General features: G+C 41.6%; 2 protein-coding genes across 2 annotated transcripts; both read left to right on the top strand.

Moving 5' to 3' along the window:
- The first annotated feature begins 3,889 nt into the window (after positions 1 to 3,889).
- Positions 3,890 to 10,160, top strand: LOC137718290 (uncharacterized). Its single transcript, XM_068457807.2, has 5 exons — positions 3,890 to 4,484; positions 8,576 to 8,701; positions 9,089 to 9,240; positions 9,389 to 9,531; positions 9,728 to 10,160. The coding sequence occupies exons 1-5, from the start codon at positions 3,963 to 3,965 to the stop codon at positions 9,880 to 9,882; spliced, it is 1,098 nt and encodes a 365-aa protein (XP_068313908.2). The 5' UTR covers positions 3,890 to 3,962; the 3' UTR covers positions 9,883 to 10,160.
- On the top strand, positions 5,262 to 8,273 carry LOC137718289 (S-locus lectin protein kinase family protein). The gene has a single exon (XM_068457806.2). It carries the CDS (start codon positions 5,459 to 5,461, stop codon positions 8,048 to 8,050), a length of 2,592 nt encoding a protein of 863 aa, XP_068313907.2. The 5' UTR covers positions 5,262 to 5,458; the 3' UTR covers positions 8,051 to 8,273.
- Positions 10,161 to 21,099: the final 10,939 nt, after the last annotated feature.

Here is a 21,099-nt window from a genome sequence, read left to right as displayed (position 1 = left end):
CGAAGAAGCTATAAAATATTGATCAAGTTTTCAAATGTTTGTCTGTATAAGCTAATAAAAGTAGCAATTAAAATAAAAAACACCAATGTCAATGCATTTGTATTATTAATTTAGCCTTGCTTCAATCTCCTTTTTGAGGCATTTAATCGAAAAAGTTGCAGACTTGGACCTCACGTTTGGGTGTGCAATTTAATGGGAGAACAAGATTGTGTATATTGTGTAGGGCAAACAGCCTGGATTGTGTAGGACAAACAGCCTGGATCTCACGCATCTGCACCGGATGCAGGGGAAGGTGAACAGATGCAATGTATGTTTTTTTTAATATAGGAGATATCCCACCATATAATGACAGTAGATTAATTTTCCTTTTTATATAACTTCAATACCATATGAGGCGGCATTGTATTTTTGACCTCTGAATAAAACGGTACACCAAAATAAAGTTGGTAGCCTCAATAAATACATTTGTGAGGGTTTTAGCTCGAATTAAGAGTTTGAAACATTTACTCGTTTTCCTCTAGACCAAACATTTGGGTTAAATTCAATGTATCTTAGAAGAGAACATAATGTGCAATATGATTTTGCACATGGAAAAGACACACACATGTTAGACAATAAAATACTTTTTTTTTTTTTGGTGAAAAAATATTAATATGTTGGGTAACATGTTTCGAATTCAGAACCTTGATCAATGTTGATTCCATGTTTTACAATCATTGGAAGGAATATCAATTTCCTTGTAATTTTTCCTATTCATTTCATCAAGATTTATTACTTATTTTGTAACTATATTGTGTGAATTGCCATTGCGACTGTCACAAATGTATGAGATCAAGTAATTTCTTGTGGATCCAAAGTACAAGAAGGGACTTTGTCATCTATAAGAGCACTTCCAGCATGGGGAATGGTCCAGTGGATAGGCTTCATTTCCAATCTAATTGCCCCCTAAACTAGCTCCAACCCATTCGGGCTATTGGGTTAAGGGGGAGCTCGTGGAAGAGGGCAGGCGGGAGTCCAAGGCCCGAATGCCTGAGGGGAAGTGACATCAGGCTCACGTCATCACGACATTAGCCACGTTCTAAAAAAATTTGTGTTAGGCACGTGGGAAACACACGCATGTGGGGGCGCGTCTCGAGCCTATTTTCAGATGATGTGGCCCATGTATCAGCCTCACTCAGTCACTTTGAATCTGGACCATTTGATTTCCAGATCAAAGATCCAGTTTTTTCGGCTTTAAATATTTTTTAGAAAAAGAAAAAAATCAGAAACGTTTGGGTGGGCCACGTGTCTCATTCTAGGCGGTTGGATTTCAAATTTTTTTGTAATCAGACGGTTCAGATTAATTAAGTTAATAATCTTTTTTTAAAACTAATTAAAAATCCGAAAAAATTAAAATAATAATATATATATTTTTTAATAAATACATTACCATTTTCTCCCACCTTACACTACATTTGAATATTTTCAACGATTCTAAATAGGTGTCACGCTACGGAATTGGTTAAAAATCTTATTGAAATCTATTCATAAAAATTGTACTTTCGGATAATGACATATGACGTGATAAGATCGGTTAAAAATCTTATTCGAAATTTAAATTTAAATTATTTTTATTATTTTATAAAATAAAAAATACTAATATTTTATTGCCTATTGGCATGACTATTCAGTTTAAGGGTGGAGATGCAAAAGGTAATTATTGTTCATTAAACGCAGTTACTGTTCAGTGAAGGGGATTCACTTGCCAATTGCCAATTGCCATGAGGGGCCTTCCTACACTGGAAGTGCTTCAAGGACTTATGGTTTTTGATACGATTTTTGCCACCTGCGCAAATAGGGATAAAAACACTAAAAAATACTTGCAAGAGTACAAAATTATTGTAGTATAGCAGCTCAAGTAAAGTCATTTTTCACAAGGATTGAATAAATAATTAATGTAAATACTAAATCTTAATTAATTATTTGAAAACAAAGTTTAGAAAGGATTGATTTTAGGACTTAAAATAATAAAACGAATTAAATAAATAATTAAATAATTGGCAAAGTAAAGAAGCAAAAGAAAACGTTTTTGGAAAGAAATTTAAACACTAGGATTCCACTGTCACCATTAACAATCCTACGAAATTACCAATTACTTATGAATTTCCACATACATGCTTTGAAGGTCAAGTTTTCCTAATGCATATTTTCCTCGTGATGTTCAAGTGAAAACGTATATCTAACATGCAACTCATCTGTACTGTTCAGGTCAAATATAAGCATGCAAAACTCATTAAGCTTTGTGAAAACCCTTTGAAAAACCATACAACCCTTAAGAGCATGATGTTCGCCTTAAGTGAACTTACAATTACTAATCACAAGAAGCCCTCCTCAATTTTAGGGTGATGTTCCAACAGAAATTGCATTAAATTACTTGTCTAAATACCTTAATGATCGTGAATCACTAAGAGAAATAAATATTTTAAACACGGTGATTAATAATTCAAAGCAAGCATGCATCCATTCATAAGCAAATTTATAAAATCACATATTCATGTTAAGACTTATGGCCTCGCCCTAGCAAAAGGACTAGTTACGAACAATCATAATAAAAACTAAAGAAAATATCATTTACTAGAAAAATGATTGAAAACACTTTGTAGGTAAAAGGTTTGAAATTCTCCAAAGTATTGCGTTCCCCCTTCTCAAAACCCTAATGGCTAAATAGTCTTATTTATACACTACTACAAAATAAAACCTACCTAGAAAAGGCCTTCTAAAAACTAGGAAACATAATAAAATAAAATAACTAATAAATACATTTTTATTCTAACTTTGGGAAATCAAGGATCCAAATTAGGTCCAAAACGGCTTGAATTAAAGTTTGAGATGTGAGGAACATAATTGTAGAAGGCCTCGAACCCAAAAGATATCATAATGGACGCCAAAAAGCCCAAATAAGCCCAAAACGTCATTTTGACAGCATTGTGTATTGCTCCTTTATTTTATTGCTATAAAATAACCACTTGATAGAAAAAAAGCCAAAATTTTGACACGATCAAGCTAGTAGACTCATGAACATCCTCCAATTATAATCATTCTAAAATTCATCCGTTTGAATACTTTTTGCTCAAGAGGAATTCAAATGTTCCACATTGAAAATATAATTTAAAGTATCAAAATTCACACAAAATAACCAATAAATTAATACTAAGATTAAGATAAAATATATAGTACAATATAAGTCATCAGTTGTCATAAAAACTTAAAAAGTAAAAACATTTTTCTTAAAAATGAAACATCTGCTATGTACTTTTAAAAAAAGGGCATCGAGAATAGAGAGATCGAAACATGACTTCTACTTTTCCAGCTTCAACAAAAAATCTTCGCTATAAGTGCGCTTCTTTTTACATGTTTATAACAGAACACTTCTAACACAAGCACTACAAAATTAGTAACACTCGATCTCGACAATGATTAAACGACTAAATTGACCAATTGAAAACACAAGAACTAATTAGCCAAATGAGTTAATTAAATACAGGGGAAAAATTGTTATCTTATAATAAACTTTTTAAATGATTGATTTGTTATGGTATTTTGAAGTATCTTATACGGTTTGGATAATGTTTGCGTCCTTTTGGAGATCGTTTAGTTATTCATACGTTAAATCAATCAATGATTATGGTAATAAGTAGTATCCTCACGATAAATCATCAATTTGTTTTATGTATATGAATAACTAAGAGATCTTCAAATTCAAATTTTTGGCACATGCAATCTTTAAACGATGATAAACAAAATAAGCAGTTCCGATTATAATGTTTAGTTCGTTAATTGTAAGGAAAGAGGCACAAGAGGTTTTAATGGTTTAGGGGTATTTTATTGTAATTTCCTTACAATTTTATCTCTATTACCACCCGAAGGAAAAAAAGAGGGAATAGAATAAAAAATCACATCATCTCAACTGTATTACCGAACCGATGAATACGACCTTGAATCCTGCTCATCGTCTTCTCCTCTCAACCAAACCATTCCAATTCCTGAAAACCAATCACCCAAATCCACAAGCCAACACAAACCCACCTCCATTTCCCAGTACTCCACTCCCCCACCTCACTCTTCGACCTCCAACTCACTCAAACTCACTGTTCGGCCGAGTGAACTCGCTCCTCCCGCGTTCCCACAGCTCCTCTTCGAGCCCCTCACAACCCCAATTCGTTCTCGAAATTCTTGTCCTATTTGCCTTCTCTCTGGCCCTTCTCTGCCTGCGCCTCTTCTCCGCCGTCCTATTGCCGGAGTTTCCTCGCCGGTGGCAGGGCCTCGTGGCGTTTGCTCCCAAAGCTGAAGCCAGAACCAGTGCCTACCCTCCGCATGTGTGGCAAGCCGTTGTTGCTTACGAGGACAGGAGGTTCTTTAGGCATTTTGGGATCGACCCAGTTGGGATTGCTCGTGCAGTGGTGTCATTTTCGGCCTTAGGCGGCGGCAGCACGATTACCCAGCAGGTACAACTTTGTTGAACGTTTTACGCACAGCATGTGTTCGACGTTTTTACTCAAAGAAATATATTTTTTTAACTCCTTTTTTATTAGCTACAATTAGCATATTTTGATATTTGGTTTCAAAAATGATGTGTTTATTGTGTATCATCATTATGTTGTTATCATGTCACTGTTGTGTCTTCGATATATAATAATATGTCGTCGATATGTCATTGTTGTGTCATCTGATATATAAATAATGTATCGAAGTTACCGGAAATGATCGGCAAACCAAATGTATTGTTTATTGTAGCTATTTTCCCTTTAGAAAATGGTTCCTTTTGTTCTTCTTTATTAATTTGTTATGTATCTGTAGACAATATTTTATAAAGCATGATTGATGGTTGTGATTCGTGAATGCATGGTCTGAAAACGGAATAGTTATATAAAGAACAATCAAGTTAGAATAAAAATAATGGTTTTTTAGCTTCTGGTGTCACATTGGCACGAACTCTTTATTACAGCTTGTAATGGCATGCGCGGTGTTTTATTTATTTTGAAGTAAGAAGAGTATAAAATATAGAAATTTGGAATGCTAATTGTGTGAAAATGGTAAGGATATAAAAATTATGTTAATGCACGACACGCCAATCTTCTTAGTTTAGATAAGGACTTGCTGAGGTTTGGCCGGCACTGAGATTTTAATATATTGCAAACCCAGCTGATCTTGGCACCGAATAAATGATTTTTATCTATTCTGTCTACCAGTTAGGAACAAGTGGGTGGAGAGAGACATGTTGAGAGAGAGAGAGAGAGAGAGAGAGAGAGAGAGAGAGAGAGAGAGAGAGAGAGGGAGAGTCAACGCCAGTGTAAAACCCAGAAGCAGAATTGGACAAAAGGCATGGAGATAGCCAGAATAGACCATTTCCAGCCTCAACAAAACAAACCTTTGTCAAACCCTCTATTTGTTTTCGCTCTTCATTCCGTCCAACCCCTGCATGGGGTCCTTCTTATTCATCCGTACCGTTTTCCTACCTTTTCTTCTCTTTATTCTCGTCTCCGGTGGTTCTTTCTCAGAGTTCATATACCCGGACTTCTCAGCTTCTTACTTCCACTTCATTGACAACGCCGGTGCCTTCTTGTCCTCTCGAAATGGAACATTTAAAGCTGCTATTGTCAATCCGGATGCTAAGCAACATAACTTCTATTTGTGCATCATCCATACGGCATCCAACACCTTCATCTGGACTGCTAATCGTGATGCTTCCATCTCGGCTTCTGCTGAGATGAATCTTACGGCTAAAGGTATTAGCATCTCAGATGACGATGGTAATCCTGTATGGTCAACTCCACAATTCAAGTCATCAGTTTCTGCATTATTGCTGAATGAAATGGGTAATCTTATCCTTCTTGATCAGTTCAATCATTCCCTTTGGGAAAGTTTTCAAAACCCAAGGGATACGATTGTGTATGGGCAACACTTACCAGTTGGGTCTTTTCTGTCCAGTACTCTATCGAATTTTTCAACTGGTGATTACAAGCTCGTACTAAGTGGTTCTGATGCAATACTGCAATGGCATGGACAGACATATTGGAAATTGTCAATGGATACAAGTGCTTATACAAACTCAAACGCTATAGTGGAATACATGGCCATTAACGGAACAGGTCTTCAACTGCTTGGTCGTAATGGAACAGTGGTTGTGATTCATGTGCTCTTGTCACCCTCTGACTTTCGTATTGCCAAGTTGGATTCCTCTGGCAAATTCATTGTCCAAAGTTTTTCTGGTACAGACTGGAAGCAAGAATTTGTTGCGCCAACTGGTGATTGTCAAATTCCATCCGTTTGTGGCAGACTTGGTTTGTGTACTGCATCCACCACCCATAGTTGTTCATGCCCTGCAAACTTCCTTGTAGGTTCACAAGATACAGGTGGTTGTGTGCCAAGTGGTTCTTATTCATTGCCGGTTCCTTGCAACTCAACCGATAATGGTAGTCAATTAAATTCACCAGCCGTCTCATATTTCAGGCTTGACTACGGTACGGATTATTTTTCCAATATTTTCTTTGATCCTGTAAGATATAGTGTCAATTTGTCAACCTGTCAAGATCTCTGCTCAAAAGACTGCTCTTGCTTGGGAATTTTCTATGGAAATTCATCTGGTTCTTGCTATACACTTAAAGATGTTTTGGGTTCCATTTTTGTGAGTGAAAGTGCTCAAAATGACCGGTTGGGCTACATCAAAGCTCTTGTTGGATCTACTCCATCAAACTTCAGTGATAATAAGAATCCTAGTAGAAAAAAGTTTCCTGTAGTTGCTCTGGTGCTTTTGCCATTCAGTGGGTTCTTTCTGTTGGTAGCTCTAGGTTTCCTCTTGTGGGGAAGACGGGGACAGTCAAAGAAAAGAGACATAAAATTGGGGCATTTTGGGTCAGTTTCCTCAGGAGATATGGATGCTTTCTACATCCCCGGTTTACCTAGGAGGTTTGATCTTGAAGAACTTGAAGTGGCTACAGATGGTTTCAAGACCCTGATCGGTTCAGGTGGGTTTGGTGCCGTGTATAAGGCTGTTCTACCTGATAAAACTGTTGTGGCTGTAAAGAAGATAATGAATTTAGGTGTTCAAGGGAAAAAGGATTTCTGCACCGAGATTGCAATAATTGGTAATATTCACCATGCCAATTTGGTCAAATTGAAAGGGTTTTGTGCCCAAGGGAGACAACGCCTTCTGGTTTATGAGTATATGAATCGTGGCTCACTTGACCGGAGTCTTTTTGGCACTGGACCAGTCTTAGAATGGCAAGAGAGGCTTGACATAGCACTAGGGACAGCACGTGGGCTTGCATACCTGCACAGTGGATGCGAACAGAAGATAATCCACTGTGATGTCAAGCCAGAGAACATTCTCTTGAATGACCAATTTCAGGCAAAGATCTCAGATTTTGGTCTTTCAAAGCTTTTAACTCCTGAACAGTCTAGTCTGTTTACAACTATGAGAGGCACGCGGGGTTATCTTGCACCAGAATGGCTAACTAATTCTGCAATCTCGGAAAAAGCTGATGTCTATAGTTTTGGAATGGTACTTCTTGAACTTGTGAGTGGAAGGAAAAATACATTACGACTGCAAAGCCATAGCCTGAATAACAGTGGGAGTGGTGGCGGTCAGTCATCATCATCATCTGTGTCATTACTTGTTTATTTTCCTCTATTTGCACTGGAGATGCATGAGCAGGGGAGGTACTTGGAGCTTGTTGACTTGAGATTGGAGGGACGGGTGACAAGTGAAGAAGTGGAGAAGTTTGTGCGTGTTGCATTGTGCTGTGTTCAGGAGGATCCAACACTCAGGCCAAGTATGAATACGGTTGTTGGCATGCTGGAAGGTGGGATCCCTTTAGGTCAGCCAAATTTGGAATCATTGAATTTCTTGCGCTTTATTGGGCGTGGGTTCACTGAGGCTTCTATGATAGATGAGGGAACTGATCAAAATGAGAGAGTGTTGTATCCAGAAGCGTATGCTTCAACAGCAACAATGGACTCGCGTACTTTCTTCTCTTACGTCTCTTCACAGCAGGTTTCAGGCCCAAGATAGTGTTTTAGTTAAGCAGCTTGTGTATAGTTGAATTGTGAACGGGAATCAAATGTTTGTTCTTACATTCCACAAGGTCCAAAGTCTGCGAATGACTGTTATTTGTGCGGTTTGTGTAAAGAGTTGTTTGAGTAAGTAATAAGAGTTAATTGTATGGAAATAAGATGTATCCTTTCTATTTAGTATGTTGCCATAAATGTTATTTATGATATGCTAATTTTCCCCACCTGTTTGCCTGAGTTTTCTTCTCACTTGGTTTGTTATGCAGTCAGAGATATGATTGTGCAATTTCACTCATGGTATTTATATTTTCTATTAACAAACCTCATCTTTCCTCTGCTCACTATTTGCCTGTTTGTGATTTACATTGTAAGCACTAGAAGGTTTCTTTTGATATTTGTTATGATTGAACACCCTTTATAACTAAGAAGAATTCATTTGGTTTTCGGTATTCATATGATTCAACTGTCGTTTACTTTCTCGACTAATGATTCTGTATATTCTTCTTGTTCTAATCTCACATGGCAGCTGGTGAAAAATACTTTCCTTAAAAATGAACGCACATTCTCAAGAAAATTGGTTGAGATGGTGTTGTCACTAGCATTGGAGAGGACAATGTCAAAGGGGGAAATATTGAGCTGCTATATGAGTAAGGTCAGACATACTTGTCATTTATCGGATCACTGAACATATCTCTCTGACATGCCTATATATTAATTGTGTTTAATATTCTTTATCCGTAAGTATACAAGTTTATCTATCTATCAGGGATGGCATTTCTCTGTACTACTTTTGAACTCACTGCAAGTCCAGATGGTTGGTTATTAGGTGCAATTTTGGTGAGGTCCGTTTTTGGTTGGGTTGTCGTATGCTAGGTAGGAAAGAGATCTGTACATGTGAAGAGATTACTAGTGACGAATGTGCAAGGCACTTCATGAGAAATACATATGCATATAGAGTACGTTACACATAGATACATTGTACAGATATTACTGAATCCGGACCGCACATTATACATAACAGAGCCAGGGTGTATGACAGGTATACTGGGGACATGGAATTTATGGCGTTGAATCAGCATCTGCATTTTATTTTGGTAAGCATCCATCTTGTCTAAGTTTGGGGGAGTCCTCAATGCTTGCCGGATTAATACCTGCCCCAGAACTTCGATCGCCACTCAGAGATCCTTCCAGGTTTGTCATTTCTGTTATTGTTTTGGTTCTTTTTTAGCTTTGTTCTTTGTGCTACTACCCATGGTAGCTCCACAACTGCAAAGTATTGCAATTTGTTTTCCGGTCAGTAGTTTAATACAAGTTAAAGCAAACTTCTACTATGTCATAGAGGAAAAACTTTCCAAGCCAGAGTATTGAAGAGGATGGTGGACGTAGGCTATCTTGACATTGAAACAGCACTTTCGGTCATGAAACAATATCTTCCTCTGCAAGTTAATGAGTCAGAAGCCCCTGTTGTCCTTCCCCCGGGAGGTATGTACATGTTTCCGACGGCTACATATAAGATGTTTGTTGATGATGATGATGCATCCTATGCAGTTGTTCTAAATCTTGAGATAAAAATTATTTCCTTTTACCAACGGTTTTTTTTTATTTTTCGCTTCGTTACTTTCAAATGACCTTGTTGGTTTGGGATCTTACTGTTGCGGTAAATTAAATTTTATCTCAGGAGGTAGAAACTCCAAATTCAAGGACGTATGGGACTGGGAAACAGAAAGTAAAATATTGGAAGCATGGGAGGATATGGACAGATGGGCTATCAATGTCCTACAAACTGCTTCACCAAATTCTTTGGTGCATCCAATTACTGGTTGTGACCTGTGACTGAGGAGTCCTCGACTCCTAGGACAAAGAACAATACATATCCTAAACAAGGACACTGGGTCCTATGGGGTTCCTTTTGCTGAACAATCATTGTACTGCATCCATAAGCAATATCTTTCACTTGGTCGTATTCTTGGGAATATTAATTACTTCTTTTGTAATAGATATTTTTCATCATCAACGAACATCTTATGTGTCATGCAGAAGTTCTAAGACTTATTAGTTCATCTTACAGGAAATTTTCTATTATGAGTGAACCATTAAGGAAGTTTCCATTATTAACTAGTTCTTCTTACAAGAAACCTTGATTGTGACATATTGATTGATAATTGAACCATGTTTATGAGAATTGCGTGAAAGTAGGATGCTGGTGAATAAAATTGGTATTGACCTTACTATTTACGAGATTCAAACCCAAGATTTTTCACTTACAAGTGGAGAGAATATCACTGCACCATAGCAAGTAGTAGAAATTCAATAGAGTTTTATATAACATTCTTGAATAAAATATCCCATTGACTTGATTTGGTTCATGAATCCAAGAAATAGTGAGAATTCATGATCTCTGTCAATTCTAAAGTCCACCATTTGATCAATTGATGTCATTTCATTAAGCCTCCTAAATTACATTCATCCATCCTAAAGATTTCATTTAAGTTGGAATTTGGTTATTCACCATGTTAGTAAAGGAAATTGAGGTTCCACCATAAAACCATTTTGCAATAGTAGCCCAACTTACTTATAAACTCATGCAAGATCGCTCTTTCTATCAATGTGAGATTATTCTCAACACGCCCCCTCACATGTGGTGAATTTTCAAGCCTAACACGTGGACAACACAATGGGTGACGTGGAGCGCATGTGGCCGTTTGACTTCACATGTGGCGCATCTTAACCAAGCTATCCAACCAACTCCATTTAGGATCTAGGTAGGCATTAGGAGCGGGTTCTCACACTTTCAAAAGTCTACCATGTAGACTTAACACTCAATGTAAAATTGAATTGAAGTACCTACTTATGGTCTCCCGGACAGACAGAACCCACTCCCAATTGTGTGATTCTTTACATGATGTGCAAATATATGCAAAAACATGCAAACTTGTTCTTCCATTGTCACTACACCATCCAATTCGACTCTTACCGTGGTCACTAAGCATCTGATTTGGTTCACACAGTGAACATCATCATGTCCTATTATATTGTCTAAATAGGCTGACACTACCATTCTCTTGACAAATGTGTAATTTCTAAGTGCAAGTTTCCGATTCCGCCTTCTAGCAGAATTATGATTGATCATAAACCACATCATCAACCAAGTCACACTATTCAAGTACCACAACTTATCAATGAAGCAGCCACAATCTTTCTTTCATGTCTAGTGAAAATATAAAATAACTTTATTAGACGTTGGCAAATAAATAAATCATTGGATATATGTAAGTAATGACACAAGAAGGATACAAGAAGACATGATTGTTAGCCAGTTAAAGCAAGAATGTAAACAAGATTAAACATTCGTAGGATACAAGAATACATGGTTATTGTCTAATTATCTTGCTGTCTGGCCATGAATATATGGTTATTGGCTAATTATCTTGCTGTCTAATTTTGATGTATTGAAGTATATTTTTCCCTTATCAAGATCACTAATGTGGATTTAAGAATTAGAATTTCCTAGTCTTCAAAATGGGAGACATAAAATGGTGAAATTAACGTGTTTTGTGTTCTGTGGGATAATTGTTTCAAATTAATGTGTTTTGCAGGAAAGACACAGAATACATGTGCACAACATTGGAAGTTCAAACTTGAATTCAGAATCACAATCTGCTTTTAGCTGAAACAGAGGGATATTATACAATGCAACAAAACTATACAAACTTTGACATTCATGTTCGACATTCATAATCATTTGTTATTACGATGGATGATTCAGTTGGATGTTGTAACAAATGGTTCAGATCTTGACTTACAACAAACCCTAAATTTCAAACCCAACAATAAACCCTAAAATTCGAAAATTCTAATTAAGACACAAAATTATATAAATCAGTTGCAAATTTAGAAAGAAAACAATAACTAGATTCAATCAATTGAAAGAAAATTGCAGTAAAAATAGAAGGAGAAGGGAAGAATAGAAGGAGGGGGCGGAACCTGGGAAGAAGGAGGAGGAGGAGGAGTAGGAGAAGAAGAACCTGGGATTAAGACGAAGTAGAAGAAAGAGTAAGAGAAGACGAACTTGGGATTCTAACGAGAGAGCAAGCGCGAGAGGCAGGGAGAGCGAGACTCGACTAAATAAATTTAAAATCACATTGTAGTCAATTAAAGAATTTTAAAGCATTTTAGGATCCATTCAAATCTAGGTGTAATCAATTAAAAGATTTTAAAATCCATTCAAATCTAAGTATAGTCAATTAAAAGATTTTAAAATCCATTCAAATCTAAGTGTAGTCAATTAAAAGATTTTATAGTATTTTAAAATCCATCAAAATCTAAGGTGTAGTCAATTAAAAGATTTTATAGTATTTTAAAATCCATCAAAATCTAAGTGTATTAAAAAAATTAAGATTTTAGAGGATTTCAATAAGTTGCGGATTTTGTGGGATTTAAGAGTAAAAAATATATATAACTGTTTGGGCCCAAAATATTATTGCTGGGCCGAGCAGCAGGATGTGTTCGGCCCAAGGTGATGGTAAATACTATGGGCCGAATAATAAATCCCGGGCCAGCGGGCTGGATCGGCCAAATCCTATCCCAAGTAGTCTGGATGGATAGGAAAGGTCGAGGAAGTCCTAGTGCGACCAGGATTCTCGACCAGCAGGGAATGGAGTCCCGAAAAGAAGGAAAATTCAGAATCCCAGTAGGAATAGGTTTGTTCGAGTTAGAGTCAAAATGGGACAAGGACTCCCAATCCAAATCAGAATTGGTTTCAAGGAACGGGGCACTATAAATACAAGAAATCATGCAACAGAAAAGGACCTTCAAATCAGCATACAATTGCCCTGCGCAAAACCTCTCAAACACCTTGAGATTTTTCCTTTTCTTTTCCTGCCGACACACCTTCAGTTTGGATAAACAGCACTGTGGAAGCACCCGGCGAGCACCTTCAGTTTGGATAAACAGCACTGCCGCCGCAGAATCAGCCGACCAAGAAGCACCTTCAGTTTGGATAAACAGCACTGCGTCGAGGTCGACCGGTTATCTATCTAAGTCTCGGTCGAGAAGGGTTTTCGAACCTTTGTTGGCAGAGGTCACCTTGCTAGCCTTCTCGGCATAGTCAGGTGTTACGAGTTGCATTACTCGGCGTGCTGGACGCTGAGCGGTTTTATGATTGGATACTCGCAAGTGAGCTTCAGGGTTCGGCATTCCGACGGCCGAACTACGTTCACCATCAAGACATACATCACGTTCGAGTACCTGTGCCCATATAGTTTGGTCTCGATTCGACATGCTTATACTCTTACGAATATAATCACAGTGACCGAATCGGGCCCCGACGATTTGTGAACTCCGCAGAATTAGCAGCCTTGTCTTCAGGCTGTAGAACCTAGAGACCGAGAGCGTTCCTTCCTCGGTCGCAATCGCAAGATAGAGAAGTCAATGACGCACCCAAAACGACATCAACAAATTTTACTCCTCGGCCAAGCTCGGCCGATGAGTTGGCACGCCCCGCATTCGACCGAAGGACGTAGTTAGCTTATTAGTTACTCGGCCTGCGAGCCACGTAGATTTTGTAATTTTTAGGGTCAACATTTTGGCACGCCCGGTGGGACCTTTGTGCTAAACCTTCGGAGTTCATGACCGTTGAAACCCGGTCTACAAAAAAGAAAACAACCATGGGAAAGTCAACAACTGACTTGCCAGTGCAAGGCCTTGGGCAGGATTTGCACCCTACAAAAAATCCGATCATTGTTGCGCCGCCCGAGGCCACAAGTGGAACACGCCGAGAGAATGAAATCTGTCTCGGCGGGCAACCCCATAACCCAGCAGTCCCGAATCAAACGGTTGGCATGTTTGTAGAAGGAATCGTCGAAGATTGCGACGACGACGGTGGGGAAGGTTCCGATCCACCAACTAGGACATTCCTTCGAAGACGACTGGATGAAGAATATCGTCAGGTCGAGCAGTCGATTGGTCAGGAGATGAATGATTTGCTAGAAACAATACGAAGTAATAGCGATACACAAACCAGGATGCTTGAACTACTGGTTAGTAAAGCCTTCGAAGATGGCCAGGTCGGCCCACCTCGGCAGCTTTCGACGAATGTGCCAATACCAGCCGAGAGAGGATCTACCCGACCGCAACCAGTCACCTTAGAAAGAAGAGGTGGACCAGGAAATAGATCCGAGGGACCAAGCCAGGGAGAAGAAGCCGCTTCCGTAAACATGACCGAAGTCCAGAGAATGATTGATTCGGCCCTGAAGAAAGGGCCGAAGTTTCCAAAATTCATTCATCCATACCCGGCTTATGTAGAAAGGTTTGAATACCCACGAGGATTTAAGATCCCTGATTTCAGCCTCTTTGCCGGGGAGTCGTCTCTGTCCTCATTAGAACATGTGGCTCGGTTCACAGCGCAGTGTGGAGACGTCAATAGCGACTTCTACAAACTACGTTTGTTTAATTTTTCACTGACAGGCTCAGCTTTCGCCTGGTACATTAATCTTCCACCCAATTCTGTGCAGAGTTGGGAAGAGTTGGTCGAAAAGTTCCATGAACAATTCTATCGGCCAGGGATGGAGATATCCGTATCATCCTTGGCCAGGATGGCTCAAGCATCCGACGAATCTCCAATGGAGTACTTAACAAGGTTTAAGTCGGCCAGGAATTGGTGCCGAGTACCACTCCCCGAAGTGGAGTTCGTCAGGATCGCCCTTAACGGATTAGACGTGGAGTACAAAAAGAAGTTTCTGGGGGCAAATATTCGAGATATGTACGAACTTGCTCAACACGTCGAACAATATGATTATCTGCTCCGAGAAGAAAAGATATCAAAGTCACCATCCCGGGGGACGTTGTATAAGAACCCCACGGTGAGCTATGCATCGGCCGAAAGTGAAGACCCTCAGTATGCTAATGTGGATGCGGCCGAGATAATAATAGACAAACCCTATGTTTGCAAGGCTTTGGCGCAAGTAAATACCAAAGACACCAAAACCCGTTTGACCGCCGAGGAAACGGGTAAGTCATCAAAAGTATACACTTTTGATATCACCAAAGCTGATGCAATTTTCGATCAATTATTGGCAGCAAAAATCATCAAGCTTCGGCCGGGACATATTATCCCTAAGGCCGATGAATTAAAAGGAAAGATATACTGCAAGTATCATAATTCTAATAAGCATGCAACCAATAATTGTGTTGTGTTCCGAGACACAATTCAAAGCTGGATCGAAAAAGGAAAGTTGAAATTTCCGGAAAAGATGGCGGTCGACGTTAATCCTTTCCCTTCAACAACGATTGGTATGGTGGATGCTCACCTTCCCAAAAACAAAGGGAAGGCCGAATACGTCCCGGTGCAAAATATCCGCCAACGGAATGGTCGCACAAGACTACAGCTTGATATTTTTTCAAATGCACCACCAACGGAACAATCGGGGCCACCCGCCGATGAGCCTGTGACGAGGTCAAGTTTCGACGAAACTCATGGATCAGAGGTTTTATGCGATCATTGTAAAACACCAGTTGCACCTGGGAAGAAGACATCTTCAACAACCCCCAAGGCCCCTACAACATCATCAAAGGGTTTAGGTCCACGACGTCAAGTGTTTGATCGACTCGGCCCACAAGTACAGCCGACAGACCAGCCCTCGGTCAGGCGGCGTCTCGACTTCGACGCACCTTTCTATAATGAGGATTATTACTCGCGCAATACCAACAGTACGGCCTCACCAGCCGATCGCAAAACTTTCAAACCACCCAGGACATCGGATCAACGCTGGTACAGTTACAATTCTCCGACCGGCCTATACACGGCACTGTCCAAATCCCAAAAACGTCGTCGTCAACGGATAGATTGCATGGCTCGGCGACGAGAAGTGCAGTCCAGCCCGGCCAACCAGTGGCAACCAAAGAAGGCCGTGGAAGACATTAGCGAACGGCCAACCCCGACTATCATGACCGAGTTAGCCGAAGGGAAGAAAGTGGCAGCTACCGGTTTCGAAACTACCATTGAGGAGTCTGAGAAACGTATTAAGATCCTTCTCCGGCCTGGGGAAACGAGAGCTCGTCTCGAATACTTTAGACAAGAGGCCGAAAGGAAAGTTTCTCCGTTGCCACCGCGTGAGCCGTTTATTAAAATACGACGCAATTTACATCCCCCATTCAACGGTGAATCCCTGGAATACATGCGAGAGTTTCATAAGAAACACTCCGCCAATAACTTGTACGGATTACCCAAGGCGTGCCAGGAAGCCCTCGACTTAGCTTTAACTTGCCCTGATGCCGAGCGAATTATCCAGAAAACTTCCGATCCAGCAATTAAAGCTAGGTTTCAACATATTCGGGAGGCTCGGGTCCTTGGTTTTGAGGTCGATCCCTATACAGACATCGACCCTGTCGAATTACCCTTTTCGCTTAAAGATCTCCAGCATTTGCGCTATCATTTCGAAGTTTTCTCGGCTGTATCGCTCTTCGGCCTCACGGCCGATGAGGAAAAACGGATAGCAAGGTTGGATACATATCTAGACACGAGGAACGCCCGTATTGCCTATGAAGAACGAGCCCGTGTAACAAAGGACCAACATAAAACTTCGGCAGTCAACATCGTCGAGGGAAATAACCCACCCGCACTCGATTTGGTTCCCACGTCTCAGATACCGGTTTTTACCGAGGAACTCAAAAGTTTGATCGAGGATGGTCCGTCGACTGGTACGGTGGTTAGTTCTGCAGAAGACGACGACCACGATCCAATGGGTCCCTCGGTCCTCGAACATATGGAGATCAGTATGGTCCACGTCCTACCAGCCGAATTCCAACCAAGTACCCATCAGTCGAATTTCTTGGACGGGGACGTAGTTGTCGAGGAAGCAACACAAGTAGACTTCGTCGCGAACGACGACGACAGAGAAAACCGAAGCGGGGATAACCTGAAGGCAGCTTTGGCCGAGCTATTTCCTCGCTCCCCCTCGGTTAATCTCCAACACCTGAAGCCGTTGTATGTCACGGCTCACATCGAAGGATTTCCCATTTCTAAAGTATTTGTCGACTGTGGAGCCACAATCAACATTATGCCAATATCCGTCATGAAGGCTTTACGCCGTTCTGATAGTGAGCTCATTCCGTCAGGGATCACTATGAGCAGCTTCGTTGGTGATAAGTCTCAGACCAAAGGAGTGCTCCCGTTGGAAGTTAGCATTGCCGGTCGCCAACACATGACGGCATTCTTTATCATTGATTCCAAGACCGATTATAACGCATTACTTGGCCGCGACTGGATCCACCAAACCAGTTGCATTCCTTCATCACTCTATCAAGTCCTCATCTTTTGGGACGGCAAATCGGTCGTAGTCCACCCAGCCGATAACTAACCATTTGAAACCAATATGATTCAGGCTTGCTATTACGATGATCACGTCGGCTACATCACCCTCCAAGGCCTTGACGAAGATGGGCGGCCGACGAGAATTTCAGTACAGAAAGTGATTGAGGTCGGCGCTGAGACTGTCCAACAGGATTCGGCGAGACTTGGTTTGGCAGATTTAGTCCCCAATGCCGATGATTGAGCACACCACGCAAGAACGGCGTCAGGCCGCGGTTTCATCTACAATGGAACGTCTGCTGGCCCATTGGTACGCCATTACCAAGCAACCACATTCTGGCATCAATTTAATCGAATTTCTGGCCGAATCAGATAACGGCCCCGTTCTATCTTTCGATAAAGTTCAGGCTGCGCCGGCCGAACTCGAAGACCATCGGCCTCAAGTCAAGGACCCGTTAGAAGAAGTTAACGTAGGCACAGCCGATGATCCTCGGACATTGTTTATTAGCGCATTACTCCCACGGTCCATGAAGGTCGAACTCCGTAAGTTACTCCAGGAATTTAAAGATTGCTTCGCATGGAGCTATCATGAAATGCCAGGCCTCGACCGAAACCTTGTAGAACATGAGCTACGCATCAAGGAAGGGTGTAAGCCTTTTCGACAGCCTCCTCGCCGATTTTCGAACGAAGTACAACTCGGCATTAAGGAAGAATTAGTTCGGCTGCTAAAAGCCGGGTTTATTAGGACCGCTCGGTATGTCGAATGGTTGGCCAATATCGTCCCCGTGTTAAAGAAAAACGGTGCCCTTCGCATTTGCATCGATTTCCGTAATCTAAATCTGGCTACTCCTAAAGACGAATATACGATGCCGATCTCAGATTTATTAATTGATGCCGCAGCTAATCATGAACTGCTATCTTTTATGGACGGTCATGCGGGTTACAACCAGATTTTCATCGCCGAAGCTGACGTCCACAAGACGACTTTCCGTTGCCTGGGGGCACTTGGTACTTACGAATGGGTAGTCATGCCTTTCGGCCTGAAGAATGCCGGCGCCACATACCAACGCGCCATGAATATGATCTTCCACGACATAATCGGTACAATCGTCGAAGTATATATCGACGATGTGGTCGTAAAATCCAAACGCCGTCAAACACACCTGGACGACCTGCGGCAAGCGTTCCTTCGCATGCGCAAGAACAACCTCAAGATGAACCCGGCCAAGTGTGCTTTAGGTGTTTCGGCCGGTAATTTCCTCGAATTTTTGGTGCACCATCGCGGCATCGAGGTCGACGAAAATAAAGCTCGCGCCATCATTAGTGCCCCACCTCCGACGACAAAGAAACAGCTCCAGTCGTTACTCGGGCAGATAAATTTTCTCCGTCGTTTCATCGCCAATTCGGCCGGTAAGATGAAAGCATTCTCTACACTCCTTAAACTGAAGGAGACCGACCGATTTGAATGGCGCGAAGAGCATCAAGCTGCATTTACGCAAATCAAGGTGGCCCTTTCCACCCCACCTATGCTCATTCCACCTTGTCGCAACAAACCCCTTAAATTGTACATTTCGGCAGCTGCTGAATCCATTGGGTGCCTCCTCGCACAAGATAACAACGTCGGACGCGAACAAGCTATCTTTTACCTTAGCCGAAACCTGAATTCACCAGAGCTTAATTATTCCCCTGTCGAAAAACTTTGCTTAGCGTTGTTTTTTGCCGCATCCAAGCTTCGGCATTACATGCTCCCCACAGTTACACAGGTCATCGCCCAAACCGACGTAATTCGTTACATGCTGACTCGGCCTATGGTCAAAGGCCGCATCGGGAAATGGACACTCGCCTTATCCGAGTTCAGCCTTCAGTATGTACCCCAAAAGGCCGTCAAGGGGCAAGCCCTCGCCGACTTCCTGGCACAACACCCATCCCCTTATGGTTTTGAGGGGGGCGACGTCGACATCGGTTTCGTCACCACACGCGATAACCATTGGACTATGCATTTTGATGGTTCCAGTACTTCGACCTCGGCAGGTGTCGGTATCGCAATTCAGTCGCCTGACCACTGCCGATGGTATTTTTCTCTCAAGTTAGATTTCAGCTGCACCAATAATCAGGCCGAATATGAAGCCCTCATTATCGGCCTCCATGTTTTACACGATCTGCGGGCCCCCCGCGTTCTCGTCCTTGGTGATTCCGAACTTGTGATTAACCAACTGAACGGCGTGTTTCGTTGCATGAGTTGTACTTTAGCTCCCTATCACATGGTCGCCACCTACCTGGCCGAGTCGTTCGAACGAATCACATTTGAACACATTTCACGTATCCACAATACTGACGCCGACGAACTCGCCAGATTGCCTCCGGAGCACAACTCATGGGGGGCAAACTAGGTCGAATTGTGGGAATTACGAACACGGGCCAACGCTCGTACCCCGTTTTGATTAATCAGCAAACTTTCCAACGCGCGCACGTAATATGTACAAGGGTAATGTCGCTCCCATCCCTATTAGAACGAGGAGATCCCATAGAATTATGCGCCGTCGAAGTAGAACCAGATGATTGGAGAAAGACGATGTTACGGTACCTCGATAACCCCAGTGGGAAACACGACCGAAGAACGAAGGTGCTCGCGACAAATTACGTGTCGTATCAAAATGAATTATATCGCAAGGGCGAGGATGGTTTACTACTGTTGTGCCTCGGCCCACACGAGGCTGCCCAAGCAATGGCCGAGGTACATGAAGGAATTTGCGGGGCACACCAATCTGGACGAAAGATGCGCTGGTTGCTCCGACGACACGGTTACTTTTGGCCTAATATATTAAAGGATTGCATCGAATATGCACGGAGATGCGTATCATGCCAAATTCATGGACCCGTGCAGAGAGCCCCGGCCGAATTACTACACTCGGTTACTAAACCATGGCCGTTCAGGGGTTGGGCAATGGATGTAATTGGCAAAATCACGCCATCATCGGGGGCAGCGAAACACGCGTGGATAATTGTAGCAACTGACTATTTCACTAAGTGGGTCGAGGCAAGGTCATACGCCAAATTAACTGCTAAAGAGGTTTAAGGAATACGCGGCAAGTTTGAATATCCGACTCGAGCAATCTACGCCGTACTACCCACAGGCAAACGGACAGGCCGAGGCAAGCAACAAAGTGTTGATCGGTATCCTTGAAAAAATGGTAAAAGAGAAACCTGGTTTGTGGCATTTGAAGTTAAATGAAGCGTTATGGGCATACCGAACTTCACCCCGATCGGCCACTGGAACCACGCCTTACGCGTTAACTTATGGACACGATGCTATGTTACCGGTCGAGTTGAGTATAAGTTCGTTGTGAGTAATCGAGCAGAGTGATTTGTGCAGTATTGAATACAGTCAAGCGATGCGACAAGAGTTGGAAGACTTAGAAGAAAGTCGAATCGACGCGGGTAACTTATTGATTGCACAAAAGAAAATTGCCGAACGAGCGTATAACCAGCGTGTAAGACAAAAAACGTTCGGCGAAGGAGAATTGGTTTGGCAAACTGTGTTGCCTGTTGGAATTAAAGACCCCAGGTTTGGTAAGTGGTCGCCAAATTGGGAAGGGCCATTCATCGTTCACAAAGTCCTAGGCAAGGGGGCATATCATCTAAGAGATCGGACGGGTTCAGTTCATAAGTTGCCGATTAATGGAAAGTTTTTAAAGAAGTACTATCCAATTACATGGGAAATGCAAGAGTAAGACCATTGTATT

This window comes from Pyrus communis, chromosome 8, assembly GCF_041283825.1.
Source record: "Pyrus communis isolate YQ-2024b chromosome 8, ASM4128382v1, whole genome shotgun sequence".
In the NCBI taxonomy this organism is placed as follows: Eukaryota; Viridiplantae; Streptophyta; class Magnoliopsida; order Rosales; family Rosaceae; genus Pyrus; species Pyrus communis.
The sequence above is the reverse complement of the archived record's forward strand: the minus strand, read 5'-3'. Positions and strand labels throughout refer to the sequence as shown.